This window comes from Tetrahymena thermophila (assembly GCF_000189635.1).
Source record: "Tetrahymena thermophila SB210 genomic scaffold scf_8254600, whole genome shotgun sequence".
NCBI classification, from domain to species: domain Eukaryota; phylum Ciliophora; class Oligohymenophorea; order Hymenostomatida; family Tetrahymenidae; genus Tetrahymena; species Tetrahymena thermophila.
Genome location: NW_002476370.1, coordinates 475,285 through 501,654, shown reverse-complemented (window position 1 = coordinate 501,654; position 26,370 = coordinate 475,285). Strand labels below are relative to the sequence as shown.

Here is a 26,370-nt window from a genome sequence, read left to right as displayed (position 1 = left end):
TAATAATTATAGTAAACAATTTATTATTTTTTTTTATTCTGAAGTTATTCTTGCAATTATTTTTAGAAAGAAACCGTTTTAAAATAAATTTAATCTCAAATTTAATAATTCAAAAATAAATAATTACCTGCTTGATAAACAGAAATAAATAAATAAATAAAAAATAATAATATGATTAATACGTTTTCAATTATTTTAACTATACTCTATATTCTACTTTTCCAAATATCTGTTTAAGTTACCTTCTAATTAAATAAATGATCTGTTTTTTAAATATCTAATTTAGTAAATTTTAGTAAACAATAGTGTAACTATCTAAAAAACTATAATTGTGCTAGGATATGAATTAATTAAACATTATAAACAATGTTTTAACAATAATTGTCATTTTGAAAGAGTATCCTAAATATTTAATTACTGAATTCTCATTGTTTAAGCAGCTTATTCATTCAATAGTTAGGTTAATAACAATAAGAGAACTAATCAATTAAATTATTTAAATAATAACAAAAATAACTAAAGAAATATTGTTAGAAGATAAAAATTCAATAAAGTAAATAAGACCTACAACATCACTGTTGTAGGTAGGATTTAGATATTTAGCATGATTGTTGTTGCTTTCATGAATGATTATATAATCCATTTCTAACTATTTATTACATATATTGCTATAGTTACGATAATAAAAGAAGTTGCATAAATTATATGCTTAATCAATTCTTACAAGTCTTCTGAAACTCCAAATAAATTAGCTATAACTTAAAATCCAAAATTTTTATAACAAAATGGAAAGGAAAAAGCAAAAGTAATAACTATTAAAAAAACATAATTTTCATTACTGTAATATCTTATTATATGTTTTAAAGAAATTCCTGCTCCTTAAAAAGCATGATAAATTTTATAAATCCTAGACTATTCTATTTTACAATAATTATATATAATTATCAGCACTCCACCTAATAATATAACGATTTGTATGATATGAATATAAATTTTCCCAGTTAAGAATCTTACTTCAAAAGATAAAAAAAGCTTTACACGATCAATTAAAGAGCATTTCTATTGCGTCTCATTCTAAGATTTTAGTAAATGTCAAAAATTAATAGTATATAGAGCATAAAATGACCCAATCAATAGAAATTCTTTATATACTATATATAAATATCTTCACTTAGTATTGACTATAATTAGAGTTTATTATCTTTAAAATTATTGATAGCAAATATATTTATTCATTATTTAAATGGGTAAAAAAAATATTTTTAGATAGATTATTATATTCTATATAAATAAATATAAATATACTCATTTCATTAAATAAAAAATAAATTATATAAATGGTTTTTAAAAGTAATAACACAAAAAGTCCTGTAAACATTTTTCCAAATAACTTTTATTTTTAAAATAAAAAATAAATGAGAGAGGGCTAGTATTGTTTATATAGAGTCGCAAACTTTCCATTACATATATTATTTTAAAAAATATTTTTATCAATTTTCTATTCTATCAAAATATATTAAATCAATTCAATTTTATATTTTTTCATCTTATTAAAATAAATAGCTAAATTCTTGATTCCATTTTAATTTAAATATAATTATCTATTGAGTTTATCAATAGATTAAAAATTAAAATATGTATAAGATATACTACAAATTTAGTATGTATCAAAAATAATTTTATTGAGTATATTTTAATAAAAAATTAAAAATAATTTTTATAAGTCTATAAATTAAAACAGTATTAAAAAAATCACTTTTATATTTCTTCAAAATAAATTAAATCAATAATTGTTTGATATTTTTCGTTATTAATAAATTAAATAGCTAAAAAATAATCTGCATCTTATTTTAAATAATATTCTTCATTGAGTTCATTAACTGATAAATAATTAGGATAATCTAAAAACTATAGCTATGAGTTTTCTATATCTAATCTCATTTCTAAAATTTTATCTTTCTATACTGAGTCAAAATAACTTCCTTTTGTTACTCGTCCACAATAAGTAGTGTTATTTTCACAAAAGACCTTTCCTAAATGATTTTTCTAAAGACAAGACAAATCTTTTTAATTTATAACACCGATTATAAAACAGTTCCCTGCTTGATTATTAAACTTAAATCTTATTGTATAATATTTATTTTTAGTTAAATTATATTTAAAATACATTAAATCATCAGTATCAAGACTTTTAATTATCGATATTTTATTTTAATATAAATCATCTCTTTTTATAATAGGAAATTAGTCTCCTCCTTTTTTACAAAAGATTGAGTTTCCGAGTAGTAAATTCAGCTATGCTTACTATGATGTTTACAAATATATTTCTGATTGAATTAATTACTGTAACTTTATGATGAAAACATCTATTTCATCTTCAATAGAATTTCTTATTGTTTCAGTATCATCAAATCTACAAATATTTTAATTCTTATATTTTTGTAATTGTTACTTTAAGATAGTTGTGTTTTATACTTTTTATTAAAATTTTTCTGATATAAATTATTTTATATCAATAATATTTTGCTTTATTATTTATTAATTAAAATTAATTAATTATTTAAACTGATCTCTTCCTGAAATCTCATTATAAAGCGTAAGAATCTCTTGTTTCTTTTCTCTTAAACTTATTATTTTTTATATCATTTTTTTCTTTTCTTATTCCAAATTAGTGATTATGTTTCTAATTATTTTATCAATTTACAATTCTAATTGCTCTATCGAATTAGCATCAGGTTTTGTAATTGCCTTAATATCTTAGAGCAAGGAATAATCAGTTAATGGTGGCCAATTCTTAAATATATAATCATCATTACACATTTTAATAGATTGAATAGAAATGTAATCACCCAATTAGCCTTCTTCAAACATACATTCTTGACACTTCAGTTCTGAATTTTCTTAAGAAAATTTAATATAATTCACTTTAAGATTTGGGTGACTACTACAAAATATTGCAGTTGAGTCCTCAAAACAGTCCATAATACCTATTTTTATTAACTTAAAATATGTTTTGCTCTATTATCTTAATCAAGGGATTAATTAATTAATGAATATATTAATATATATTTTCCTTCAAAAATAAATTTTGAAATAAAGGTATTGAATTTTAATATTCTAATATCAAAAAATATATTTTTACTAAAAAATGGAATATTTTCTACTAAGAATTATTAAACAAACATCTTACATAATAAATTAAAAAAGTATTTTTTGTAATTTTATTTATGAAGAGTTTATTAAATTATTTTCATACTTGATAGGAATATTTTTTTTTAATATAATAATTATACAATTTATTATTATTTTATTTTAAAGTTAATCTTGAAATTATTTAGAAAGAAATAAACAGTTTTAAAATAAATTTAAACTCAAATTTGCTAATTCAAAAAATAAATAGCTATTTGTTTGATAAACAGAAATAAGTAAATATATATAATAATAATAATAATAATATGATGATGAAAATGGTTTTCAATTATTTTAACTATACTCAAGATTCTACTTTTCCAAATATCTGTTTAAGTTATCTTCTAATTAAATAAATGATCTGTTCTTTAAATATCTGATTTAGTATATTTTAGTTAACAAAAGCGTAACTATCTAAAAAACTATAATTGTGCTAGGATATGAATTAATTAAACATTATAAACAATGTGTTAACAAAATAATTGTCATTTTGAAAGAGTATCCTAAGCATTTAATTACTGAATTCTCATTGTTTAAGCAGCTTATGCATTCAATAGTTAGGCTAAAAACAATAAGAGAACTAATCAATTAAATTATTTAAATAGTAACAAAAATAACTAAAGAAAAATTATTAGAAGATAAAAATTGAATAAAGTATTATAAGCCCTACAATATCAATGTTGTTAGGATTTAGATATTTAGCATGATTGTTGTTACTTTCATGAATGATTATATAATCCATTTCTAGTTGTTTATTACATATATTACTATAGTTGCGATAATAATAGATGTAGCATAAATTATATGCTTAATCAATTCTTACAAGTCTTCAGAAACTCCAAATAAATTAGCTATAACTTAAAATCCAAAATTTTTGTAACAGTATGGAAAGGAAAAAGCAAAAGTAATAACTATTAAAAAAACATAATTATCATTACTGTAATATCTTATAATATGATTTAAAGATATTCCTGTTCCTTAATAAGCAAGATAAGTTTTATAAATCCTAGACTATTATCTAATTTTTTCAATTTTACCATAATTATATATAATTACCAGCACTCCACATAATAACATAATGATTTATAAGATATGAATATAAATTTTTCCAATTAGGAATCTTATTAGATGATACTTCAAAAGATAAAAAAAGCTTTACACGACCAATTAAAGTGCATTTCTATTGCATCTTATTCTAAGATTTTAGTAAATGTCAAAAATTAATAATATTGAGCATAAAATTAACCAATCAATAGAAATTCTTTATATAATGTATATAAATATCTTCATTTAGTATTGATTATATTTAGAGTTTACAATCTTCAAAATTATTGATAGCAAATATATTCCATTAGAAAAAAGAAACGAAGCATTAAATGAAAGCAAATCAACCATGTAGGCGAAAATCAATTAAGCAATTATTTACAAAAAGAATACTACCACAACAATCTCATTATGGTTAGACATAGGAGAAAATGATTCATAATCAATAATTTAAGAGAAAACAATAATCACAATACCTAAAAATATCTAATTAGATTTCTCTTTTTTTATCTTCCAAATTTATTACTGGATTTCTTTTTCTAAATTAGGGATTATTAATAAATTGTATGATTATCCATTTTCATTATCAATTTAGTTAGGGATAGCTTCTTTTACATTTATTTTATTAACTAAAATTTAATTCATTTTCTTCTTATTCTTATTTAGTATTTTAGCCTTACTAATATTTTAATCAATTATTTTTTATCTTTACTAAATAAAAATGATTCAAAAATAATCTACAAAATTAATTTCCTTTTAAAGTTAGAAAGATTAATTAATTATTATAGTCTTAAAGTTTTTCAAATTTTTTCAATTAATCAAACTTTTATATGAGTGAATTATAATTTCAAAAATATTTCAATTTGATTGTTAATTAAAATTAGTGGTCATCATTTATTAGTAGGTAAGTTAGTAATAGAGAGTAATATTTTCTAATTTATCCAAAAAAATTTAGTAATTAGTACTCATAATTAATTGACTGCAATAAATTTATTTGTTTCTAGTTAGATTTTTATTTTAATATAAATTAACCCTATTTCATTAAAAATATTAAAAAATATTTAATAATAATTTTAAATATTTAAATAAATAATATTTATTAATATATGTGTATATAGGTAGATAAAATAAAGTTTAAATTAATAAATTATATATATATAAATTATTTCAGAAAATTTTGTACACTTTATAAAAAATTCACCTTAATTTAGAGTGCACCTTGACTTAGAGAATAGACGGTAATATATATATATATATATTATCAATATATTAATATTTGATTTAAAGATATTTTTAAATTTCAATTTGAGTTACAAATTTATTTAATTAAATTTTTGAATGTAATTTAGAATAAGTTTATTACAAACATATATAGGTATAGATACTAGCTAAATTTTGATAGATTTTTTACATTTTCTTTTAAGTTTGTAAAAAAATTTTTCATTACAAATTGATTTTTGTACAGCATTCATTCAATAACTCTTCAAACTATTATTCAATTTGGCCATAACATTATTTAGATTTAATAATTTTTAATCTTTCTTATGATTTATTTTTAATATCTATCAACAAGGACTTGTTTTCTTCAAAAGAGTTTTCAAATTTTATCTTCAATAGATTAAGCTTATAAAGATATATTAATGTATTTTAGTGTATTGCTGATTTTATTCCATAGTATTTTTCTGATATTTTATCACATTCTCTCATTTTTTCTATTGCAATCTAGAATTCATTAATTGATTCATAGTAAATTGCTTAGGTGTTCAGGTTTGTAATTTTATTGTAGTTCCTATTACTTTTACCATTTTAAGTTTCTAAATATTTCTATAAATATTAAAATGAAAGCATTTCATTTTTTAGTTTACTGTAAGTAATTGCTTTCACATAATATTATAGAGAGTCTCTGCATTTTTAGATTTGTGACATCTTTCCCTTTTTGCTAAAAATAAAAGTAAAATAAAATTAAAAATTTATTAAAATAAAGCAAATACGGCTATTAATCTATAAGATTGATGTATTTTAATGAGTTTTATAGGTCTTGTCTTTCTTCATAATGTAATGCTAGTGCAGAAAAATAGAAGATTTTATGTTATTCATACAAGTTTGGGTTTTCTTGAATTAGTTTTAATGAGGATTGCAATGATTCCAAAGCTTTATCATATTAATAAATAGCACTTTGTTATTTAGATTTGAATAATAATGATTTAGCTTTTAATGATTTAATTATTTAACTAGCACCTTTATCATCTGAATATTCTTGTGAAAGACTAGTTAATATTTAATCTGTGCAATCCATATATTTTTAAACTGTTTCCCATTCTCTGGCAACAGTTGCACAGTCTGCCAAGGACTAGTATACTCTAGCAATTGTTAGAAGGCAAGAAAATAATCTCCTTGAAATCAATTCTTATTCATCTTTTAGGTCATCTTCGTCTAGTCCACTTTCATTTTTTTCATTTAAGCTTTCTCCTTCTGATCTTAGCATTTAAAAGGTCCTTTCCAAATCTCCTGCATATTCTTCAAGTAGTTCAATCGAATTTTAAAAATCCCCTTCTTCTTAAGAAATTTAGCTCATAGTATTAATTATCTCAAACCTGTTTTCAGTATATGTTTCTATAAATAAATTATAATTATTTTTTTATCATAATTAGAATAATTTTTATTTTATCTAAAAAAATTTTTAATTTATGATAAAATTAAAAAAAATAATTTTTTAAATGGTAAAATTTATTTTTAAATAAATAAATTTATCGTGTTTAACTAAATAATCTACTTAATAAATAAAAGAAAATAGAAACAAACATTAATACCTAAACTCTCAGCTAAATCTTTCATATTTTTAGCAAATTCTTTTATTTCAGGGAAATCTTGAGCATCCCACCATATTGAAAAAAGGTGCATATAGCACTGGATGCCAGTTTTAATGTTTTTCTTTTTTAAACATATTTCTAATGAATTAATTGCTTGCTAAATGGATTATTAAATAGCATTTTCTTCTGAACTCTCCAAGGTGAATTACGATAATAATAGCAAATCATCTTCATAGCCTTCATAACTCTTTCCAAAGTTTCTTTCTTTTTCTTAAATATACTTTTTAGTCATTTCTATTCCTTTTTCATACTGGCTTTTGTACATGCATTCCATCAGATCTTAAAATTTAACACTAAGTGTTTTTATATTTTAATTGTGAGCACTCTACAAATTAATATTTTTATTAGCTGCTTAATTGCTATTTTACTACTTATTGTTGTTATTTTTGTTCTATGAAAATTTATAAACTAGTGGTTAGCAAAAAAAGCTCATCCTTTTTTGCGTTTTTGTAATTTATAAAATATTTTGCTTTAAAGAATAAATGAATTAGGAGTTTCTCATTTTCATCTTATATGAAAAATTGATAAAAAAGCTGACAAGCAAGAATCTTCTATTAAAAAATTATTTACTGAAAAAGAAAGAGGAAATTAACAAGAGTTTTTGATAAATAATTCAATAATTTTAGTTTTGCAAAATAGGATTTAAACAGAAATTAATAGAAAAGTCAAGTTAATTAACATTTTTATATTCTATTTCTGATATAATTAATGCCAAACAAACAAAAGAGCCTTCGGTATTAATTATACTTCATTTTTAATCAGCAATTTACTGATAATTGAGTAGATTATATCAGAAATCTATGAGACTTTTGTTTATAATTTATCAAAATTTATCAATTTTTAGCAACACAAAAACAAATTTGAATATTAAATTGGTTAATATGTTTAGTTTTGTAAGTAAGTAGAACTTTTAAAATTAAATAATAAACGATAATTAAAAACTAATGAAAGAAGATATTTTTAGATGAATCAACGAATCAATTTTTTATAAATTAAACATAAAAAAAACAATAGAAAACCATTTAACAAGATTTAATGAAGTAAATAAAAAATAATAGGAGGAATGGATAAAAATATAAGAAACTGGATTAAGATATAACATATATAGATAGATAGAAAAATAAATAGACAGATGAACCATAAATAAATACTAAAGCTATTATTGTTCATTCTATATTAGTAATTTAAATTCATATCTGTTTTTTTAGGTATTAATTTTGAACAAAATTAGTAAAACACATTTATTTAAACAATTGATAAATAAAATAGGTAGTATAGCAGAAATTAATTAACAATTATCAACCATTAATAGTTATTTAGTTTGATAGATATTTAGTTGGTTACTTTATTTATATTGTATCTTATTTTATTTGTTGAAAACATATATAGCTAAGTTTTTCAATTTCAATTCTTTTTTTATTGTTGTTGTTATTAATTGAGGAAGTTTTAATTTTAAAAGTATTAAAGCTAATTGAATCCAACTGGATGTGAATTAAAAGAACTGTTACCTTATCCTATAAATCCATTAGAAAAAGCTATATTAGATGTGTTGAAAACTCCAGACTATCCTAAATTAGTAGACACGTTTCCTGCTTAGGCATTAGGATTATTAGCTTCGAAATTTCCACTTGATTGAAGTCCGAAATTTTAGCTATTTAGTGATTGTCCAGGTAAATTTGGAGTTGAGGGTCCTTAACCCATATGCTAAATCTGAATACCTTGTGCTCCTGATTTTGCTTAATTGAAGCTTACATTTTTATTTGCTCCATCGAATTAGGCTTGGCTAGATTAAATTCCTAAGAATGAGGGATAGTTTTACATTCCTAAATTTAGACTATAATTATTGTTAAAGTTATAACTGTTGTTAGATGGATTCATGGCATTCATATTTAAGAAATCAAAGTTTTCGTTAATATTCCCATTGCTATTAAATTAGAGGAAATTGAGATCCTTCTTTTATAATTGAGAAGCATCAGATGATAAAATGCCTGTGGCACTTGGATTAATAAAATCGCTTTGGAATTCGCCTAATTCACGATTCTACTAGTTTTATGATGGCTGAACTGAATTATTGCCTGCAAATTTCTAGCCTTATTGATTTAAAAAGTTATTTTGAGAAAATCCTGTTTAATTATATCCACCTAGACTATCCAATCCACTGCCTGCTATCGGCTTATTTACTATGTTTTTACTAATCTAAGGTTGTATTGGCTAATTAGCTTATCCTTGCTATTGCTATTAAGATTATTGCTAGAGCTATTGCTATGATTACTGCTATTTACGCTACTCTTCTTATTGCTTTTATTCTACTATCTTCTAGAGATAATCCTTTTAAGTTGATTAAAAATTCATAGAGGCTTTTGTAAGATTAGATCCTTAATTTGATTCTTATAGATTCATCGAAGAACCATTATTTTTTCCTGAACCTTTGCTTTGTTTTCCAGATTCTTACGGAGCTTATGCTGCTGAACCTTCTCCTCCTTTCTCATTATTATATGGAGGTGATATTTAAATGATTGCATCAACTAGAGCGTTATAATCTTCATGCAACTTTTTGTTTTACTCATTAGGACGTCTGCTAAGATTACGGTAAACTCTGTTAAGAGACTTAGGGATAATTTTAAGAGCTGTTGTTCCATATATCTTTGACCAATACTAAAAGAGTTATGAGAAGTCTTTAACAATTGTATGCATGTGCTAGTTGAATACACGCATTTCCTACTCATCGTTAAGATAAAACTTCACTGCATATGCCATCAATATCAAATAGAGAAGAACAGATTTATAATCTAAGACATCCTTAACTTCAGTGATGTTGAGGAAGTCATTCATAAAATAGGCCTATTTACGCACTTCGATATCATCTACTTTCCACTTGCTTTCTTCCAGCACATAGCCAAAAAAGATCAACTCCAACTCATTAAATAAAAACTTTTTAATTATAGCACGTATCATTTTATAAAGAGGGAATTTGCAAGCTATTTCTTAAGCATGCTTTTCCGAAGCTATTCTTTTACAGAATCTGTTTATTTAATGGCTATACCTATAATTTAAAAATGAAACATAAATAAAAAGATATTATTATTATCTCTAGTATTTTCTAATACAATCTGAAGTTATTCAACTGTATTTATATTTATTTAAAAATAAACTCAATGCTCTAACTGATAAAATAATATTATATCTTATATATCATAATGCCAATTATATTTTATTTTTTATGTGTGTTGAATTAGGAACCTTTTTAGGTTGATCATTCTGATATTCTGATGAGCGAGTATGTTTTTATAAAATATAGAGAGAGAGTTAAGACTAAATCTAATTTTAAACTTTTTTTTGATAGTTAGAAACTTGTTTGTTTTAATTGCTTAATAAGATTAGTTTTATAGGTATAAAATAAAATAATTTATTTATTTATTTACTCTTCATTTGAATAGCGAAATTGCATGGCATCAAATTCTTTCAGAAGATTCTGTGTATTCTTTTTTTCATTTTCCTTTTAAGTAGTTAAGTTATTGAAATTATTGTCGTTCTTTCTATCCTAAAAGTTTTGGTTTTGCAAACCTCCCATCTAGTTTCCTCCCTATAACCCTAAATTATTATTATTGCTCGGTCCCATATTTCCATCGTTTAACTTTTGTCTTTTATCGGGGCCTCTTTCAAAGCTGCTAATATCATTGTTAGTGCTTTGATTAATTGAGCTTTGAATAAAGCCATTTGTAAGATTTTATGTGATAACTTCGCTGCACTACATACTGTCATTTTAATTATTACTGACATTTATTAGAGGGCGTATCATTTGATTTTATCCAGCTGCTGTGTTTAGAGGATATCCTCCTAGCATCTAGTTTTGATTCATTTTAAAATTATTGCTAGCCATATTATTTTCTTTTTAATCTGTTTTGAAATTATTTTGTAAATGGACAAGTCTTTACGGCGGTCTCCTTTCCTTAGACTTTTTATTGTTGTATTTAAATAAATGGTGAGTTAACATGCAAATTGTGTGAAAGCTAAAACATGAGAATTGAGTATATTTTATGAAGTTTAAATACCTTTTTAACTTGGCGGTTTTTATTAAGTTTGGACCAGGTTTGATTAGGTTCTTTATTAACTTTCCTTTTTTGTTTATCAAGTATTAAATCAATCTCCTTTCTTTCTCTTATGTTTTTTGATTATTATTTCTAGGAATATAATTATATTTCGTCTATATACTTTCTTATGAATGACGATTCTCTATATTCCGCTTCTTTGTTTTACTTAAAATCAAATTCCTTTATTCATCCTGCTTTCATTTCTCACTAAAATTTTTTTATTTTTCCTAAAATGTGCCTAAAATTGCATTAAAAAACTTACCCTGCTAAAATGACTTTCTAGATATTTAAAGATAGATAACTTTTTTAAAATAAAAATAATTTGAATGATAACAAATACACCAGTCTGCTTCTTGATAATTATAATAGCTTCTTCATACCTCTAAATAATTAATTTATTTATTGATGGCTTTTTAAATTATTTTTTCTTTTGTACAGATGAAGCTTTGAAATCCTATTTTTTTAAAATATACTCTCTATGTTTATCACAAAATACTTTCGACATTTTTGATAAAAGAAAATTTGTTAAGTTTCTCTTACCTTTTTTTCATTGTTTATTAAAAATATTTATTAGATTTTAAACAAAAATGAAGAATGAGAAAAAAAAAGAGTTAAATTTGCAGAGTAAGTTTTAATTAATGAAATAAATTGATTCTGATTTTTTAATTTCACTAAAAGAAATCAGATTTGAAGAGATATAAATGGCAAATAGATACGAATAGACAGTATATTAAATTGAAAGAAGATTTCATAATAACTGTATAAAACTGATAAGATTAAAAGAGGTTCTTCTTCAGAATGCGTCAAAATATAAATTCTTGCAAATTTGCTTTATGATTTGATTAATCTAACACAAATGAATATAATCTCTTGAGAATATATTAAAATTAATAGAAAATAAGTAAATATTCTTATTTAATATTGATTGATCAATGATTGTTATAATCAATTAAAATTTGATTGATTTTGCCATCTAATAATTTGAGAAATTGTTAGAAATTTGATTTTGTTATATTAATGATAGATGAGGTAGTCAATAATCAATTTTTTAATATAAAAGTTAATAATAAAATTTATCACATGAATCCACTACCTCTCATGATAATTATAAATTTTTGAGAAAGACCATTTATTAGGAATTAATGCTACTTATTTGCTTATTTATTTTATAATTTTGCGCGAATTAATTAATAAATATTAATACTAAAGTTTTAGATTTTGATTCTTACTTATTGTCAAAAATAATTAAAAAACATAAAACAAATTAAGACTATCTTTAGTCATTTTTTCAAGAAACTATTTTTGTTTAACTAAAAGAAAAGCTAAATTTAAACTAGATTAGTTATTTTTTATCAGTGAAATGTTTGCAGGTACTGATTGCAGTGATTATACTTCTTAGTTAGATCATTTAAGTTATCATAGTGATTAAGGACCTTTGAATAACTCTTCTGTCCAATCTGCAAATGCAACCATTAAAACTAAAAATATTCTGAGCTGTATGCAGCTAATTCAGCAGTAGTTAAAAGAGGAAGATATTGAACACATAAATCAAATGGAAAATGACAATACCATTAATTTTTTTAATTAATACGATACATTCAATAACAACTAAAAATAGAAATATCTCAACGCAGTTTCCTTACAAAATAATTGCGATGAAAGTAACATTATAAGCACTGGTTAATTCAATAAAAACGTGGAAAGCAATAACTAGTCGCTGACTTAAGATAAGATAGATACTGTCAGGTAAATCAAAAATTATCTAAAATCTAATTTGGATTTCAATGAAGCAGATTCAAATGATGAAAACTCCTCGACTGATCTATAAAATTAGTAGAATAATCAGTCTGGTAATTCAGATCAATTAGTTGATGAAGAAGATATCATGAGAAGAATTCATTAAATGGTTGAGCATTACAAATCTATGAGCTAAATGGAAAAAGAGGGGGACGAAGAAGAGCAAGAAGGTGAGATAGAAGATGATAACAACTAAAGCATAAAAGAATAAAACTCAATAGCAGCTGAAGAAGTTTTCTAAAGCTTTTTAGAAAGAAACTAATATTATACGATGCAAAAATAAGTAAATCTTTAAAAGAAGCGTATGATAAAATAGCAAGAAGAAAACAGCTTACAAAAAAAAAATATAATGTCTAAGAAGTCAAAACAAATATGCAAAGATATTTCTGATCAATTTAAAATAAGCATTGGAAATAGATCATAGACGATATTAGAAAAAAAAGAATATGACAAGATTTTACATTAAGCTACAGTTCGCTATTTAGAAACTTAAGATTGTTCATTTAAGCCGCTTTTGAACCCTAATTCTATGAAAATATTAAAATAAAACTAGTAACGTACGTATGACTAATTTTATGAAGATATGTGTTCGTGGCAAAGATAAACTGAGCAAAATAAAGCTCAAATTTTAATTAACATGAATCTTGAAAAGGAGAGGAAAGAGTAAGAGGAAAAAAAGAAACTTTAAGTTGGCCCTTAGATAGACCCAAACTCAATTAAAATCTTTGAAAAAAAAAATTAAAATGGGGATTTCTTAACTAGACTTGAAGTTGATATTGACAAGCGATAGTTAAAGAAAAAATAGTTAGAATTAAACAACCAACCATCATTTTAACCATTAATTTATGAAAATATAAGATCACCAGCAATCATTAATTAAATGAGAAGTGAACAAACAAATTACAGAATGCAGAAAGTTAAGGATGAATAAAATACTTGGAATTAATTTACTTCTCCTGTTTCTATAAAATCAAAAAAAGCAAATACTAGTTTTACAGTTTCTGACAACAAATATGGTATAAATAATTAATATTACTATGATTCCAATGTAAATTTCACAGAAAATGCTGCTGCAACTCCTTTGAAGGAAAAAAATAATAAGACATTTACCCAAGTTGTAACCAGCTCCAATAAATAGCAAAATAAATTTAATGCTAATTTAAATTCTTCTCAAAATATTAGTGCTAAAAAAGTAAGCACTAGTAACTTTAATGCAAACATCTAAGTTTCAAATGATTTCTCTAATCTAAGTGAATCCAAAAAGAATTAATATAATTCAAGTAACAAATATAATTCTAATAGCACTAAGTTTACATCAATAAGATCAAACCAAAAAGAAACACCCTAAAATAATAATAAAAAGCATTCTATTTAATTAAGTTCTAACCAAGATTTTAGCTATAGTCCATTTGAGTCTAATCCATATATAAATGAGGATTCGATGACAATGAGTTAAAAAAACTAAATGGATTAGTAATTATAAAATGATAAAATAGAAAAAGAGTAGTTTGATTCCTTTATAAAATAAAATTTAAACAAACTAAAAAGCACCTTAAACAAACAAAATTTATGAGAATTTGGTTTAAATAAATTTTTAAATAACATTAATATGTAAAAATTATAAATAAATTCAAAAATATTTTGATTTTTTTTAAATATATGTTAATATATTTATTTACTCTTATATAAATATTTATTGTGGTTCTTAATTAAAAATTCAAATCAATAAACTTTAAATTAAAAAAATTGCAAATATTGAATCAGATCAATTAAAAATATATCAATAAGTATAGTTAAGACTATATAAAAAAATATTTTACTAATCATTTTTCTTAAATTATTTACATAAACTGTTAGATAGATATTAAAGAATAAACTAATAAATTGAAATTGATATCTCAATCAAAAATAGTTATTAATTTTTCAAGTATTAATTAATTAATATTTGTTGCTAAACCAAACCAATACATAAAATATTTTTTTAAATATTTTGATAATATATTATAAATTCCTTTAATATAAGGATAATATATTTTAAACTTTTTAGTAATTTTATATAAAAAAATTTCTAATATTTTTTAAATTACAAAGCTTTAAAGTTTAATTTTTAATTACTCTTAAAAAATGAATGAAAAATTTTAAAAAGTTTTAAATCGATTTTAATGTATAGTGAATTAAATTCATTTAATATTAAAATTATTTCAAAAAGTTTGCTATTCCCTTAAGTATTATATAAACTACTCAAAAAATAAATCTTTCAATAATGTTAACCTAATGAGTGAAGTTAGAATGAGAATTGATTTTTGACTTGCTCATTATTCATAAAAATCACCTAACTCACACAGTCATACAATACTGAAATACTTTTTTATCATTAAATTAATTAATTTATGTGTTTGAAAAAATGATGTTATTGGAAATTTATTTTGCATTTGAAATACAAAAATTATTTGGAAAAAACGAATTTTATACATGAAAATAATAATTTTGTTATAATTCTAATAAAATAACATTTATTAAATTCAATTTGAAATAAATTATCTTTATCTATTTTTTTGTTTTATAAATCAAATACCCAGTTTTTAACAACTCTTACATTTCAAATTAATATCTATCTATCTTTATTAATTTTGAATTTGATTACAAAAGTTCATAAAAACCACTCAATAAATAAGGAGAAAAAGGATACTTGTTATTCTTCAACGCCAATCTTAGGTTTTTCTAATATTTAAATAATTTAATATGTAAAATTCTGAGTCAAACAGGTCTCTCTAGCAGAGGGATAACTCAGCCTCATCAGCAGCAAAATCATCGACTAATACTTCCCGCCCAAACATCACTAAAAAGGTAGATTCAGTTAAAAGAAGATCAAAAACAATAACATCAAAAAATTTATAGTAGAATATAAACAATTAAACACTGCCTAAATAAATTTCCAATGAAAACAACAAAAATAAAAATGAATTAGCTAATTCTGAAAAAGAGAATATCCAGCCTAATTTTCAAAAATAGGCATCCTTAAAAGAATTAAATGCTCTTAGCGCTTTGAAAAGATTATCAGATTTTAATGACTATGATGATTTTTCATAAAATATGTTAGGTAATTGAATTGTTTTACAATATAATTCTTTAATATCAATTATAATATTGAACTCTTAATAAATATTCTTTATTAAAAAGATGAGACCTTCAGAGGAATCCATGGATGGAACACTAATGAAGATATTAACTCCAACCCTGCAAGCTAAAGAGTTTTGAAAGAAAAGGCCGTGGTTATAAATAAAAGAGCAAATTTAATCAAAAAAGAGAAAGCATAAATCTAAAATGTTTCACATAACAACAATCCATTTAAAAATGTTCTACAAAACTTGTGCAACAATATTAATAATTATGAAAAAAAAGCAACTTAGCTTTAGAACATGAAAGAATCTCTCATTGAAACAGACAAAGAAAATATCTTTGAAAAAGAAAAGGTATTCTTGTAAAATGGTGCGAATAAAGGATTCTCAAATATTGTTTAAGATTTAAAAAAGCTATAAGAAGATTTATAATCTCCTGAAAAGGCTCGCAACAATTCTGAAAGCTTAAATAATAATGCTACAGGTTATGTAAAACCACTAAATTCAAATTTACTCAAGCAGCAAATTGAAAAGAAAGGGTTAGTATTAAAACAAAAAATTGATAGTCTAAATATTTAGAGTCAAAGTAGATATTTAGGAAACATTAATATTTAAACTCCTAAGGAATAATTCAATCCAGATTATAAAAATGTTTAGCAATTATTAAAAGTTACAAGCAATGAAAAATCATTGAAAATGAAATTTAATGAGGACTACTCTATAAATATTTGTAGTAACAACAACAATACTCATACTGTTGCAGTACCAGAAAAAAGTTAAGAAGAGAGAGTCACAGTTTGCAGTTAATAAACGAATAACACTACATATTTAAATACATCATCATCTACTTAAGAAATTGAATGTGTTCAAAATTAGTTGAATTAACCTTACCTTCGTAGTAGAATTGAAAGTTATTCACAAGTAGTTGATGAAATATCAAAAAAGAAGAAAAATTAGGTAATAAGAGTAGCTGATACAGAAAAATATGATAAGAGTTTTGTATCAAACCCTTAATAGAATAAAAATAGCTGTAATACAAATCCTGATGTAATTAATAACACATCTATTACAGAAGCAGCACCTTCATAAAATGTAAATAAAAATATTTATAATATCATCCCTCTTTTTTTCAAAAAAAAATATTTAATAAAATTTAATTTTTTTTAAAAAAGAGGGAAATATAATTTAAATTTTACTTAAAGCTCATTCCTTATAATAAAATTATTTTAATATTATTTTTATGTACATGATAAAATTTTTACAAAAATAAGTAAAATAGTGTTTTAAATTTTTTTTAAATATTATTTAGTCTAATCATGCAGAAAAGATCTCAAGCCCAGTTATTAATAGCTACTAAATAAAGAAGAAAGTTGATTTTATGCATCCAGAAAGTGAAAATAGAAGATCAAAAAGCATAAATGGTGCTACTAGTTAATAACATCATTTCTTAAGTTACTAAAATACTCTCTCAAGCTAAAACAATATAAATATGTTATTAAATTAAGGAAGTTGTAATAGCACTAATAACTAGACTATGTACAATGGATAATAGCTATCAAGGCATTAGCCTTCACTAAAATAAATATCAAAAAGTATACAAATAAATAAAAATAACAGCACAGTCGAAAAGGATAAAGAAATAATATCCAATTAGTAATCTAAAACAAATGTTAACAATACACCTAATTCAATGTAATTAAATTCCTACAATAAATAAAAGGATTTAGATATAAATTCTAGAGTTTTCCCCCATTTAAGTGATATTTAACATGAAAAAAAGAGTTTTTAATCTAGATTAAGTGGATTAGATAATGACTTGAATCCCTATAACATTCAAGGAAATGGCAATAATATCTTCTATCAACCTAATCACATTCCACTAACTCCAATTTAATTTAGTCAATCTCTATCTAGAAACAATTATAATTAGAAATTTTTGGTTAACTAAAATCTTTCTGATAAAACAAATAAAAATGATTTAAGTTGTACCAAATCTCTGAGCTAGAATTCATAATAATTATTATCTTAAAATTCAAGCTCTCTAGACAAAAGGAATATCCCTGTCTAAACTCAAGGTGGATTATCAACTTTAGTTATCTACACTAACTAAAATAACTTAAATGTGAGTAATATTCCATCAGCAGTTTAGAATTATTCTCAGTAACCTGTCACTTCTCAAAACTATTTTAATGCAATTTAAAAAAGGATTATTTAAGGAAATAGCTAAATTAGCTAAATGAATAACCCTTAATGCCTTTTAATTGGTAATAATCCTTAAATTTGTGTTTAAGGAAGTGGTCCTAGCAGAAATAATAGCTCAAGCAAGTTAGTATTACCTCCAAAACCACAAAGCAGTAATATTAATAGTTCAGCTAATTAGATTTAACAACTCTCAAATAAGAGTAAATTACCAAAGCTATTTAAAAATAGTAATAGAACCTTCATGAAAAAAGTGAACAGTAGAAACGAAGAACTAAAAGGACTGCAAATATAAGCCTAAAAAGCAATTAACAACTCTTTTACATGAAATCTTTAAAACAAACTACCTCTTAATTAATATTTATAATTATAATTAAATAATTTTAATACAAACTAATTTTTAGTTGATATTAAATAAATATAGCTAGCTTATTTGTATATAGATAAATTTATTATTTTGTTTATATAAAATAATTGTAATAAAAATTCTAAATATTTTTATTCAAACAATAAATTTAAATTAAATTCTTTACTAATTATAATTTTTAATTTAATATATGGATAGTTTAGATTTTTATCCATTTAGTCTTAGAAGTTTGATTGCAATTCTTATGTAAAAATTTTCATTTATTTCATTTCAATTTTAAATATTTAATTTTTATTCATTATTAACAAATACTTCAATTTATTGTGAACAGCATTTTCGAATCTATAAAAATAATTTTAGTTTAGTTTTTAAAAAAGAATTCAAATAAAAATAAATTTTCGTTTTAATTAAAGAAGTTCTTGCTTCAAATAATTAAAAGCTAATTATATTCATTTTTGAAAAATTTTACTGTTTTTGAAATAAAATTCAACTAATTTATTATTCTCTTTGAATATTTTTACAACTTTTGTTAATGTTTTAATTTTTTTATTAAATTTCAATTACTTAGAAATGCTCATCACAATTTAAGCAATCTTACAAGTTCATAATTATCTATTCATTATGTTATCCAAAAAAGGAATATTTTTTATACTTTATAATTATTTTTTTAATAAAAGTATTAATTTGATTTAGAATTATTTATCTTTTTTAAAAATAGCTAGCAATATCAGTTTTATAAAGTTTTTATGGTTGCTATTCTTTGAATTTCTTCAGTGAAAAATACATTATAAAATTCAAAGCAATTCTTTTAATTATTTTTTAATCTAAAAAGAATTAATTTGTATTTGAGTATTTAAATTCAGTTGAATATTTTAAATCAAGCAAGTTTTTTAGTTGAAATCAATAATAAAGAGCAAAATTAACCAAAAAAAAAATGTAAAAATTGAGCCCACTAGATCAGTTGGATCCTAACAATGTTGGTGGAAGAGAATAAATGATAAACAGGATGTATAGTCATCAAACAGCACTTTTAAAAATTAAGCCAACATTAGATACAAAAAAGCCACCAAAACCGCATGTTGATGCAAATAAAAAGGATAAACCTCCTTTGAAATATAAAAAATTATTAGAATATGGAAATGTTTATAAAACATTCAGTGCAGTTGTGGGAGCTTCAAAACCGTTAATTGACTCAAAAGAACCAGAAACAACTAAATTCAAATCATTTTGGGGAAAGAAAAATAAAGCATAAAAATTTTAAGAAAAAGAACATGAGCTTAACCTAAGAGCATAATAAAAAAGAATATAAGGAATAGGTTCTATGTAAGAACGCAAAAAGAATCCTAACGACCCACTTGCTCATCCTACATACCTATTAAGCTCTGATCCCTAGCCAAAAACTAATAATTATTTATTAAAGTAAATACTTAAGCCTTAAAAGACAGGTAAATAAATTATGCAAATTAGTTGATAGGATTTTTTATAAAATATTGAAAAACTTATTTAGATTAAATTCAATTTAATTTTTATAACATAGCAAATTAAATCGATCTCAGCAGACTTTACCCGAAAAAGGAAAAAAAAGAAAAGCTATAACCTGAAGGAGGTTAGGATTAGGTTTATTAAGAATTTAGCTTTCGTCCTCAATCAGCAAAGCCTGTTGAAAGATCCAGTAGCTATATGAAAAAAACTGATGGAAAAAAAGAGCCCCCCAAACCTGTAATTGATAAGAGCAAGAGACCTCAAACGGCTAAGACTATTACTAAAGAATAATACGAATAATATAAAAAAGAAATATAAATGAAACAAAGTGGTATTATCGAAGTAGATTTTGTAGATGAGATCCCTAAAGCCAAGGGAGTAAAAGAAAGTGATTATGAATATATAAAACAAGCCCTCATATAGTTATTAATTAAATACAGAATATACTAAGAGAGAGACATGAAAATTCTGTTTGGTCGTACAGTTGTTCATAATTAACACATGAAAATGGATAAATTAGATTAAATATTTGAGGAAATAAAATCAGAACTTGATAAATGAATTAAAATAAAAAACTTCTTAATTAGTTGAAATAATTAATTTAATACTTAAAAAAATATTAGAAAGTTAAATATTTTAATTATTAGATTATTAATAACAAAAAATATATTGTATTTTATTATATTTATTTCATTTAATATTTTAACCCTTCTTAATATAATTATATGCTCAATAAATTTACAGTAAAACACTCATGATTAAATTTATAATAAATAAGTTAAAATTTTGAAAAGATTATAATTTGAAACATAAAAATTCTAGTTAAAGATCTGAGTAAAAAATTGTTTAAATTTAAGAATAATTTAATATTAATCACTTTTTTATTTTTTATTAAAGCAAAATATTATAATATAGAACTGATTTTATTAAACGTAATAAAATTAAAAAAGATTATTTTATTGCAGTTAAATATTCAAATTAATTTTCAATTTAATAGCAAATATATTTTGTGCAACAACAAATTGATTGTCAATCTAGCTTTTTAGACACAGTTTTCTATAAAATAAATAAATTTATTTAGCAATTAATAATTTACTAAATTCATATAAATAATGATTTAAGGAAAAAATATTTTAATTTTTTCAATTTATTAATTTCTTTCGAGTTAAGGTTTTAAAAACAATAAAAAATATTAGTTAGTTATTTACTGTATTTCATAATAAATTAACATTCGTTATCTTGGTAATTTTTTATTAATTAGGACTAATAGGTCTGATTAATTGATTATAATTTTATATAAAAAAATTACAAGAAATTAAATATACCTTGATATTTAAAATTAAATAAATTTCAAATATTTTTAAATTAATTTTTCTACTAATAAAGAATTATTTTAAAAAGACTGCTTTATTCTTTGAAAGTTGAATTTAAAATGTAAAGATTTTAATTGATTAAATACCAATCAAGTAGAGATTAAAAGAGAGGGAATTTCTTAGTTATTCAATTTAGGCGCTAAAATTTCAAAAGATTCTTGTAAATTCCTAAAAGAAATATATAAATTTAAAAAATAAATAATTTGTATCAAATTTTTCAGCGAATAATAAACTAATTAACTAACTAACAAACATAATATTTGCGAAATAAATACAGACAGACTTAATTAATAATAAATAGTATATTGATAACACTTTTATATTGTGCAAAAATTAGCAAGAATCCAATTAAAAATCAAATACAAAGATAAATACTAACTTAAAGATATTCATATTTATAATAATATCAAAGCAAATAAACTTTTTGATATATTTTCAGAAAGAAATAAAGAAACAAACAACTTGCGTTCTTATCAAGTTTTATAAGGCTCTACAAAGTAATACATTTTTCCTTGTCTATTTTAAGATAACATTAGCGAGCCGACTACAGATAGAGCAATAAAATAGCGCTCTCTTTATTGATGTCTATCAAGACAGACTTAAAAATCTCATTTCTTACTTAATTTATATAATAATTAATAAATTTAAAAAAAGGTTAAATTGAAAAAGTAAATCTTTCAGAAAAATGAGCAAAGTTAAAGCTGATATCTTTTATCAACACCATAAGCAGCTATTGAGTGTTTGGAATAAGGTAATTAGATATACTTTGTTAGCATTTTTTTATATTTTTAATTGCTGGTTTCCATTCACTAACTTTTCATTTTATATTCTAGCAACCTCAATACGCCAATATCGATGCTTTTATTATTAAAAATGGTAAAGATCAAGGTGGAAATAAAATCAAAACTTCTGCCATTTCTATGTGGTATTTTGGTTTCGACTTCATTGACACTATCCTTTTGATCACTAAAAAGACTTTTGCCATTATTGGTGGTAACAAGAAAAGTAATTTTGCATTTCTAGAATAATTTCATGCATTAAATTTGTGCTTGATAATGCCAACAATTAGCTAAATTATTTCAATTATAAAAAAGTAAACATGTTAAAATCTGTCTAGGAACACGCAGAAGCAAAAGAATACAATTTAGTTTTCATCGAAAAAGACTAAGCAAACAATTCCAATCAACTTTAATAATTATTTGAAATTCTTGACAAAGATTTGAACAAATCTAGCTTCAATGTAAATTCAAATATTATATTTAAATTGAATTTAGACTCATTTTGTGTCTCAACTGTAATTATGCAGACACAGGCAGGGATGAATCTGAAAGAATTTTAAGCAATTAAAATAAATTTTATCAAATTTTAACAATTTATTAAAGATTGGAACTCTAGCTAAAGAATAGCAAGTTGGCCCTTTTATGACTGAGTATGACTCATTTATTAAAGACAAAAATTAATATAAATTTGCTGATTGCAGTGTATTTGTATAAGATTGTCTCTCTGTAAAAGATCAAAATGAAATAGTAATTTATTTGATATTTAAATTTAGAATACAATTTTTTAAGATAATTATCTGAAAGAGTTTTAGAAGCTTTTCTTTTGACATAATTTGTTTATTTTGATTTCATTATTTTATTAAACTTTCTATCCATAACTAAAACAGTCTTACATTGGAAAAGCTGCTAAAGTTAGTGTCTATTTAGAGTCTAAATTGATAAAAGAAATTGAAACAATCATTGAAGATGAAGGTAAAAAGACTCACAGTCAAATTGCTACTATGATTGAAGGATTGATTGAAAATGAAAAAGAACTTAAAAAGATCTCAGAAGTAAAAAATATTTAACATTATTTAAGTAAAAGCAATATAAAGCAAAGTTCATTCAAAAAAGCATTGATTATCAAAATTTTCATTTAAGTGCATGATAATTTAAATAAAATAAAACGAAGTTTCATTAGGAACTTATAGCAAACAGCAGCAATATAATCATTTGAAATTATGAATAGCATTAAGTTATTAAATTTAAAATTTAAATTTATAGGAAATTGGAGGTGAGAGTGACAATCTTGATTTGGCTTATGTCCCAATTGTCTAATCTGGCGGCAAATATGATTTAAAGTAAATAACTACTTATCCATTTAAAAAATTAAATAAAATACTCATTAAAATATCAATAGACCAAATGCTTAATCTAATGAAGATATTCTTTCTTATGACACAATTATTGTTTCAGTAGGTACTAAATATATGGAATATCATGCTAATATTGTTCGTACCCTTTTCATTGACCCAACAAACGACTAAAAGAAGATTTATTAGAGAGTTTATGAGCTCTAAAACTAGATCGCTGTCTAACTTAAGCCTGGTATTAAGCTCAAAACTGTTTATGAAAATGCAGTTAATTTCATTAATGAGAAAGTACCTCAATTGAAGGATAAGATCCCAGCTAATTTTGGATTTGGTGTAATAATTTATTTACAATTTGAGTGCTTTAGCAAGTAATTTAAATTTTTATATTGTATGATAATAGATTGGTTTAGAATTTAGAGAATCTAACTTGTACATTAATGCTAAAAACGAAAAAGAAGTTGAAGAAGGTATGGTCTTCAATGTTGTTGTTGGTTTTGACAACTTGCAAAGTGAAAAGGAGAAAGCTTATGCCATACAAATTTCTGACACTGTTGCAATTAGAAAGTAAAACACACCCAATGCTGTCATGACATTCAAAGTTTCTAAGAAATATGAAGACATTTCTTACAGCATTTAAGATGAGGGTCAAGATGAAGAATAAGAAGAGGAAGAAGATGATTTAGAAAAGGAAAACATTATTTAAGATGGACGCAGAACAAGAAATGCCTATCACAAAAATACAACTATTGTTTCAGAAAAAGAAAGACAAAAACACTAACTTGAATTGAGAGAAGTCAAATTAAAAGAATTACAAGAAAGATATAATAACAATGGATTCTTATCAAATAAGATCAATTCCAGAGCTCTTGAGTTAGATAAGGTCTAGTGTTATGGTGGACCTCAAGATATTCCCAAAGAATATAAGAAAAATTAAATTCATATTGATGCTGCTCATAATGCAATCTTACTTCCTGTAAATGGTGAACTAGTTCCCTTCCACATTTCCTTAATTAAAAACTACTCTAAAAACGACGAAGGAAAGACTCACACATTACGTCTTAACTTCCACAATGTAAATAAATATATTAATTTTTACTCATTTTCAAATAATTTATTAATATTATTTACTTTTAAAAAATAATTAGCCTGGTAGTGGCAGCAATTTAGCCAATATTACTTTCCCTAAGATTGATGGCTAAATTGTCTTTATTAAAGAACTCACTTTCCGTTCAAAGAACGCTAAAAATATGTTGGAAACAATTAAGAAAATCAAAGACTTGCAAGCTAAAGTTAAACAAACTGATCAAGAAGCTAAAAATAAAGACGAATTAGTAGAGCAAGACAAATTACAATTACGTAACACAAAGAGACCTGCTTTAAGAAATTTAAAAGTACGTCCTGCTATTTCTAAATAAAAAGTAAATGGTATGTTGGAATTGCACTTAAATGGTTTCAGATATATGACAACTAAAAATGAAAAAGTTGATGTCATCTTTAAAAATATAAAACATGCCATCTTCTAACCTTGCGATAACGAAATGATTGTTGCCATACATTTCAATCTCAAGAATCCTATTATGATAGGCAAAAAGAAAGTTTGGGATGTACAATTTTATACAGAAGCTGGTCTTCCCCCAGAGGATTTAAGTAAGAGAATTTAACATTTTTTTAATGTTTATTAATAAAATTTAAATTAAATTAATAAAGATAACAGAAGAAGAGGTCATGACTACGATGAAATAGAAGAAGAATAAATGGAAAAAGCTCGTAGAAAGAAATTAAATAAGGACTTCGAAGCCTTCTACAAAGAAGTTGAAAACTAGCTTGGAGATAAAATTAAGTTTGAAGTTCCATATGCCAATCTCGGTTTCTACGGTTCACCAAGTAGATCTACTTGCCTCCTTTAACCTACATAAAATACCCTTATGAACATCATTGAATTCCCCTTCTTTATCATGTCCTTAGAAGAAGTAGAATTAGCATGCTTCGAAAGAATGATCGTAAATAAATTAAAAAAAATTCTATTTAATCAATCAAAAAATTTATATAAACTGAATATTTATTTATTTACTTACTTACTTACTTACTTACTAACACATTTTTATTTAACTAATTTAGGGAAGACTTAAAAACTTTGATCTTGTCTTTATTTTCAAGGATTATGAAAAACAAGTTACAAGAATTGCCTCTATTCCTATTGATAAGGCAGAAATAGTTAAAAATTGGTTAAACAGCTAAAATATATTGTATTTTGAATCTACAAAGAGTTTCTCTTGGGCTAATATCTTAAAGACCATTCGCTAAGATATTGGTGGCTTCATTGAAGATGGAGGTTGGAATATTATTTTGGGTGAAGATGAAGGAGAAGATGAAGATCCTGATGAGGGTGATGAAGATTTCTCAGTAGAACAAGACGAAGAGGAAGAAGAAAGTGAAGAGATTTCTGAAAGTGATGAGGATTTCGATGATGAAGAAAGTGCGAGTGATTTTGAAGGAGATGAAGATCTCAGTGAAGAAGGCTAAAGCTGGAGCGATCTTGAAGAAAACGCTAGAAGTAATTAATTAATTAATTTTTATCAATAATTGATAAATTTAAGAATAATCTAATTTATTTTTAATAATACAGAGGAAGAAGAGAGAAGAAAGTAACAACAAGTAAAACCAACAAAGCCTGTTCCTTAAAAAAGAAGATGAAAAATAATATATAT

The 26,370-nt window shown here is 23.3% G+C and overlaps 8 protein-coding genes across 8 annotated transcripts; 4 read left to right on the top strand and 4 right to left on the bottom strand. All coding sequences in view use genetic code 6, as the record gives it.

The window, feature by feature from the left end:
* Positions 1-445: 445 nt before the first annotated feature.
* TTHERM_00283400 (transmembrane protein, putative) lies at positions 446-643 on the bottom strand (the record flags this gene model as incomplete). Its single annotated transcript, XM_001018196.1, has 1 exon — positions 446-643. The coding sequence occupies one exon, from the start codon at positions 641-643 to the stop codon at positions 446-448; it is 198 nt and encodes a 65-aa protein (XP_001018196.1).
* Positions 644-1,752: 1,109 nt separating this feature from the next.
* On the bottom strand, positions 1,753-2,982 carry TTHERM_00283390 (cytochrome P450 family protein, putative; the record flags this gene model as incomplete). Its single annotated transcript, XM_001018195.1, has 1 exon — positions 1,753-2,982. One exon carries the CDS (start codon positions 2,980-2,982, stop codon positions 1,753-1,755), a length of 1,230 nt encoding a protein of 409 aa, XP_001018195.1.
* A 2,586-nt stretch (positions 2,983-5,568) lies between these two features.
* On the bottom strand, positions 5,569-7,648 carry TTHERM_00283380 (hypothetical protein). The gene is made up of 3 exons (XM_001018194.2): positions 7,044-7,648; positions 6,225-6,846; positions 5,569-6,172 (listed from the first exon to the last, which is right to left on the bottom strand). The coding sequence occupies exons 1-3, from the start codon at positions 7,609-7,611 to the stop codon at positions 5,674-5,676; spliced, it is 1,689 nt and encodes a 562-aa protein (XP_001018194.2). The 5' UTR covers positions 7,612-7,648; the 3' UTR covers positions 5,569-5,673.
* An 859-nt stretch (positions 7,649-8,507) lies between these two features.
* On the bottom strand, positions 8,508-11,350 carry TTHERM_00283370 (hypothetical protein; the record flags this gene model as incomplete). Its single annotated transcript, XM_001018193.2, has 3 exons — positions 11,156-11,350; positions 10,526-11,058; positions 8,508-10,146 (listed from the first exon to the last, which is right to left on the bottom strand). The coding sequence occupies exons 2-3, from the start codon at positions 10,981-10,983 to the stop codon at positions 8,508-8,510; spliced, it is 2,097 nt and encodes a 698-aa protein (XP_001018193.2). The 5' UTR covers positions 10,984-11,058; positions 11,156-11,350.
* Positions 11,351-12,554: 1,204 nt separating this feature from the next.
* Positions 12,555-14,564, top strand: TTHERM_00283360 (hypothetical protein; the record flags this gene model as incomplete). Its single annotated transcript, XM_001018192.3, has 1 exon — positions 12,555-14,564. One exon carries the CDS (start codon positions 12,555-12,557, stop codon positions 14,562-14,564), a length of 2,010 nt encoding a protein of 669 aa, XP_001018192.1.
* A 1,169-nt stretch (positions 14,565-15,733) lies between these two features.
* Positions 15,734-18,637, top strand: TTHERM_00283350 (hypothetical protein; the record flags this gene model as incomplete). The annotated part of the gene is made up of 3 exons (XM_001018191.1): positions 15,734-16,091; positions 16,172-17,202; positions 17,420-18,637. 3 exons carry the CDS (start codon positions 15,734-15,736, stop codon positions 18,635-18,637), a joined length of 2,607 nt encoding a protein of 868 aa, XP_001018191.1.
* Positions 18,638-19,610: 973 nt separating this feature from the next.
* Positions 19,611-20,719, top strand: TTHERM_00283340 (hypothetical protein; the record flags this gene model as incomplete). The annotated part of the gene is made up of 2 exons (XM_001018190.1): positions 19,611-20,121; positions 20,214-20,719. The coding sequence occupies 2 exons, from the start codon at positions 19,611-19,613 to the stop codon at positions 20,717-20,719; spliced, it is 1,017 nt and encodes a 338-aa protein (XP_001018190.1).
* Positions 20,720-22,216: 1,497 nt separating this feature from the next.
* On the top strand, positions 22,217-26,356 carry TTHERM_00283330 (metallopeptidase family M24 containing protein; the record flags this gene model as incomplete). Its single annotated transcript, XM_001018189.3, has 12 exons — positions 22,217-22,282; positions 22,365-22,536; positions 22,626-22,771; positions 22,914-23,057; positions 23,198-23,362; positions 23,574-23,650; positions 23,710-23,995; positions 24,063-24,734; positions 24,808-25,309; positions 25,370-25,662; positions 25,781-26,216; positions 26,289-26,356. The coding sequence occupies 12 exons, from the start codon at positions 22,217-22,219 to the stop codon at positions 26,354-26,356; spliced, it is 3,027 nt and encodes a 1,008-aa protein (XP_001018189.2).
* Between the last annotated feature and the right edge of the window lie 14 nt (positions 26,357-26,370).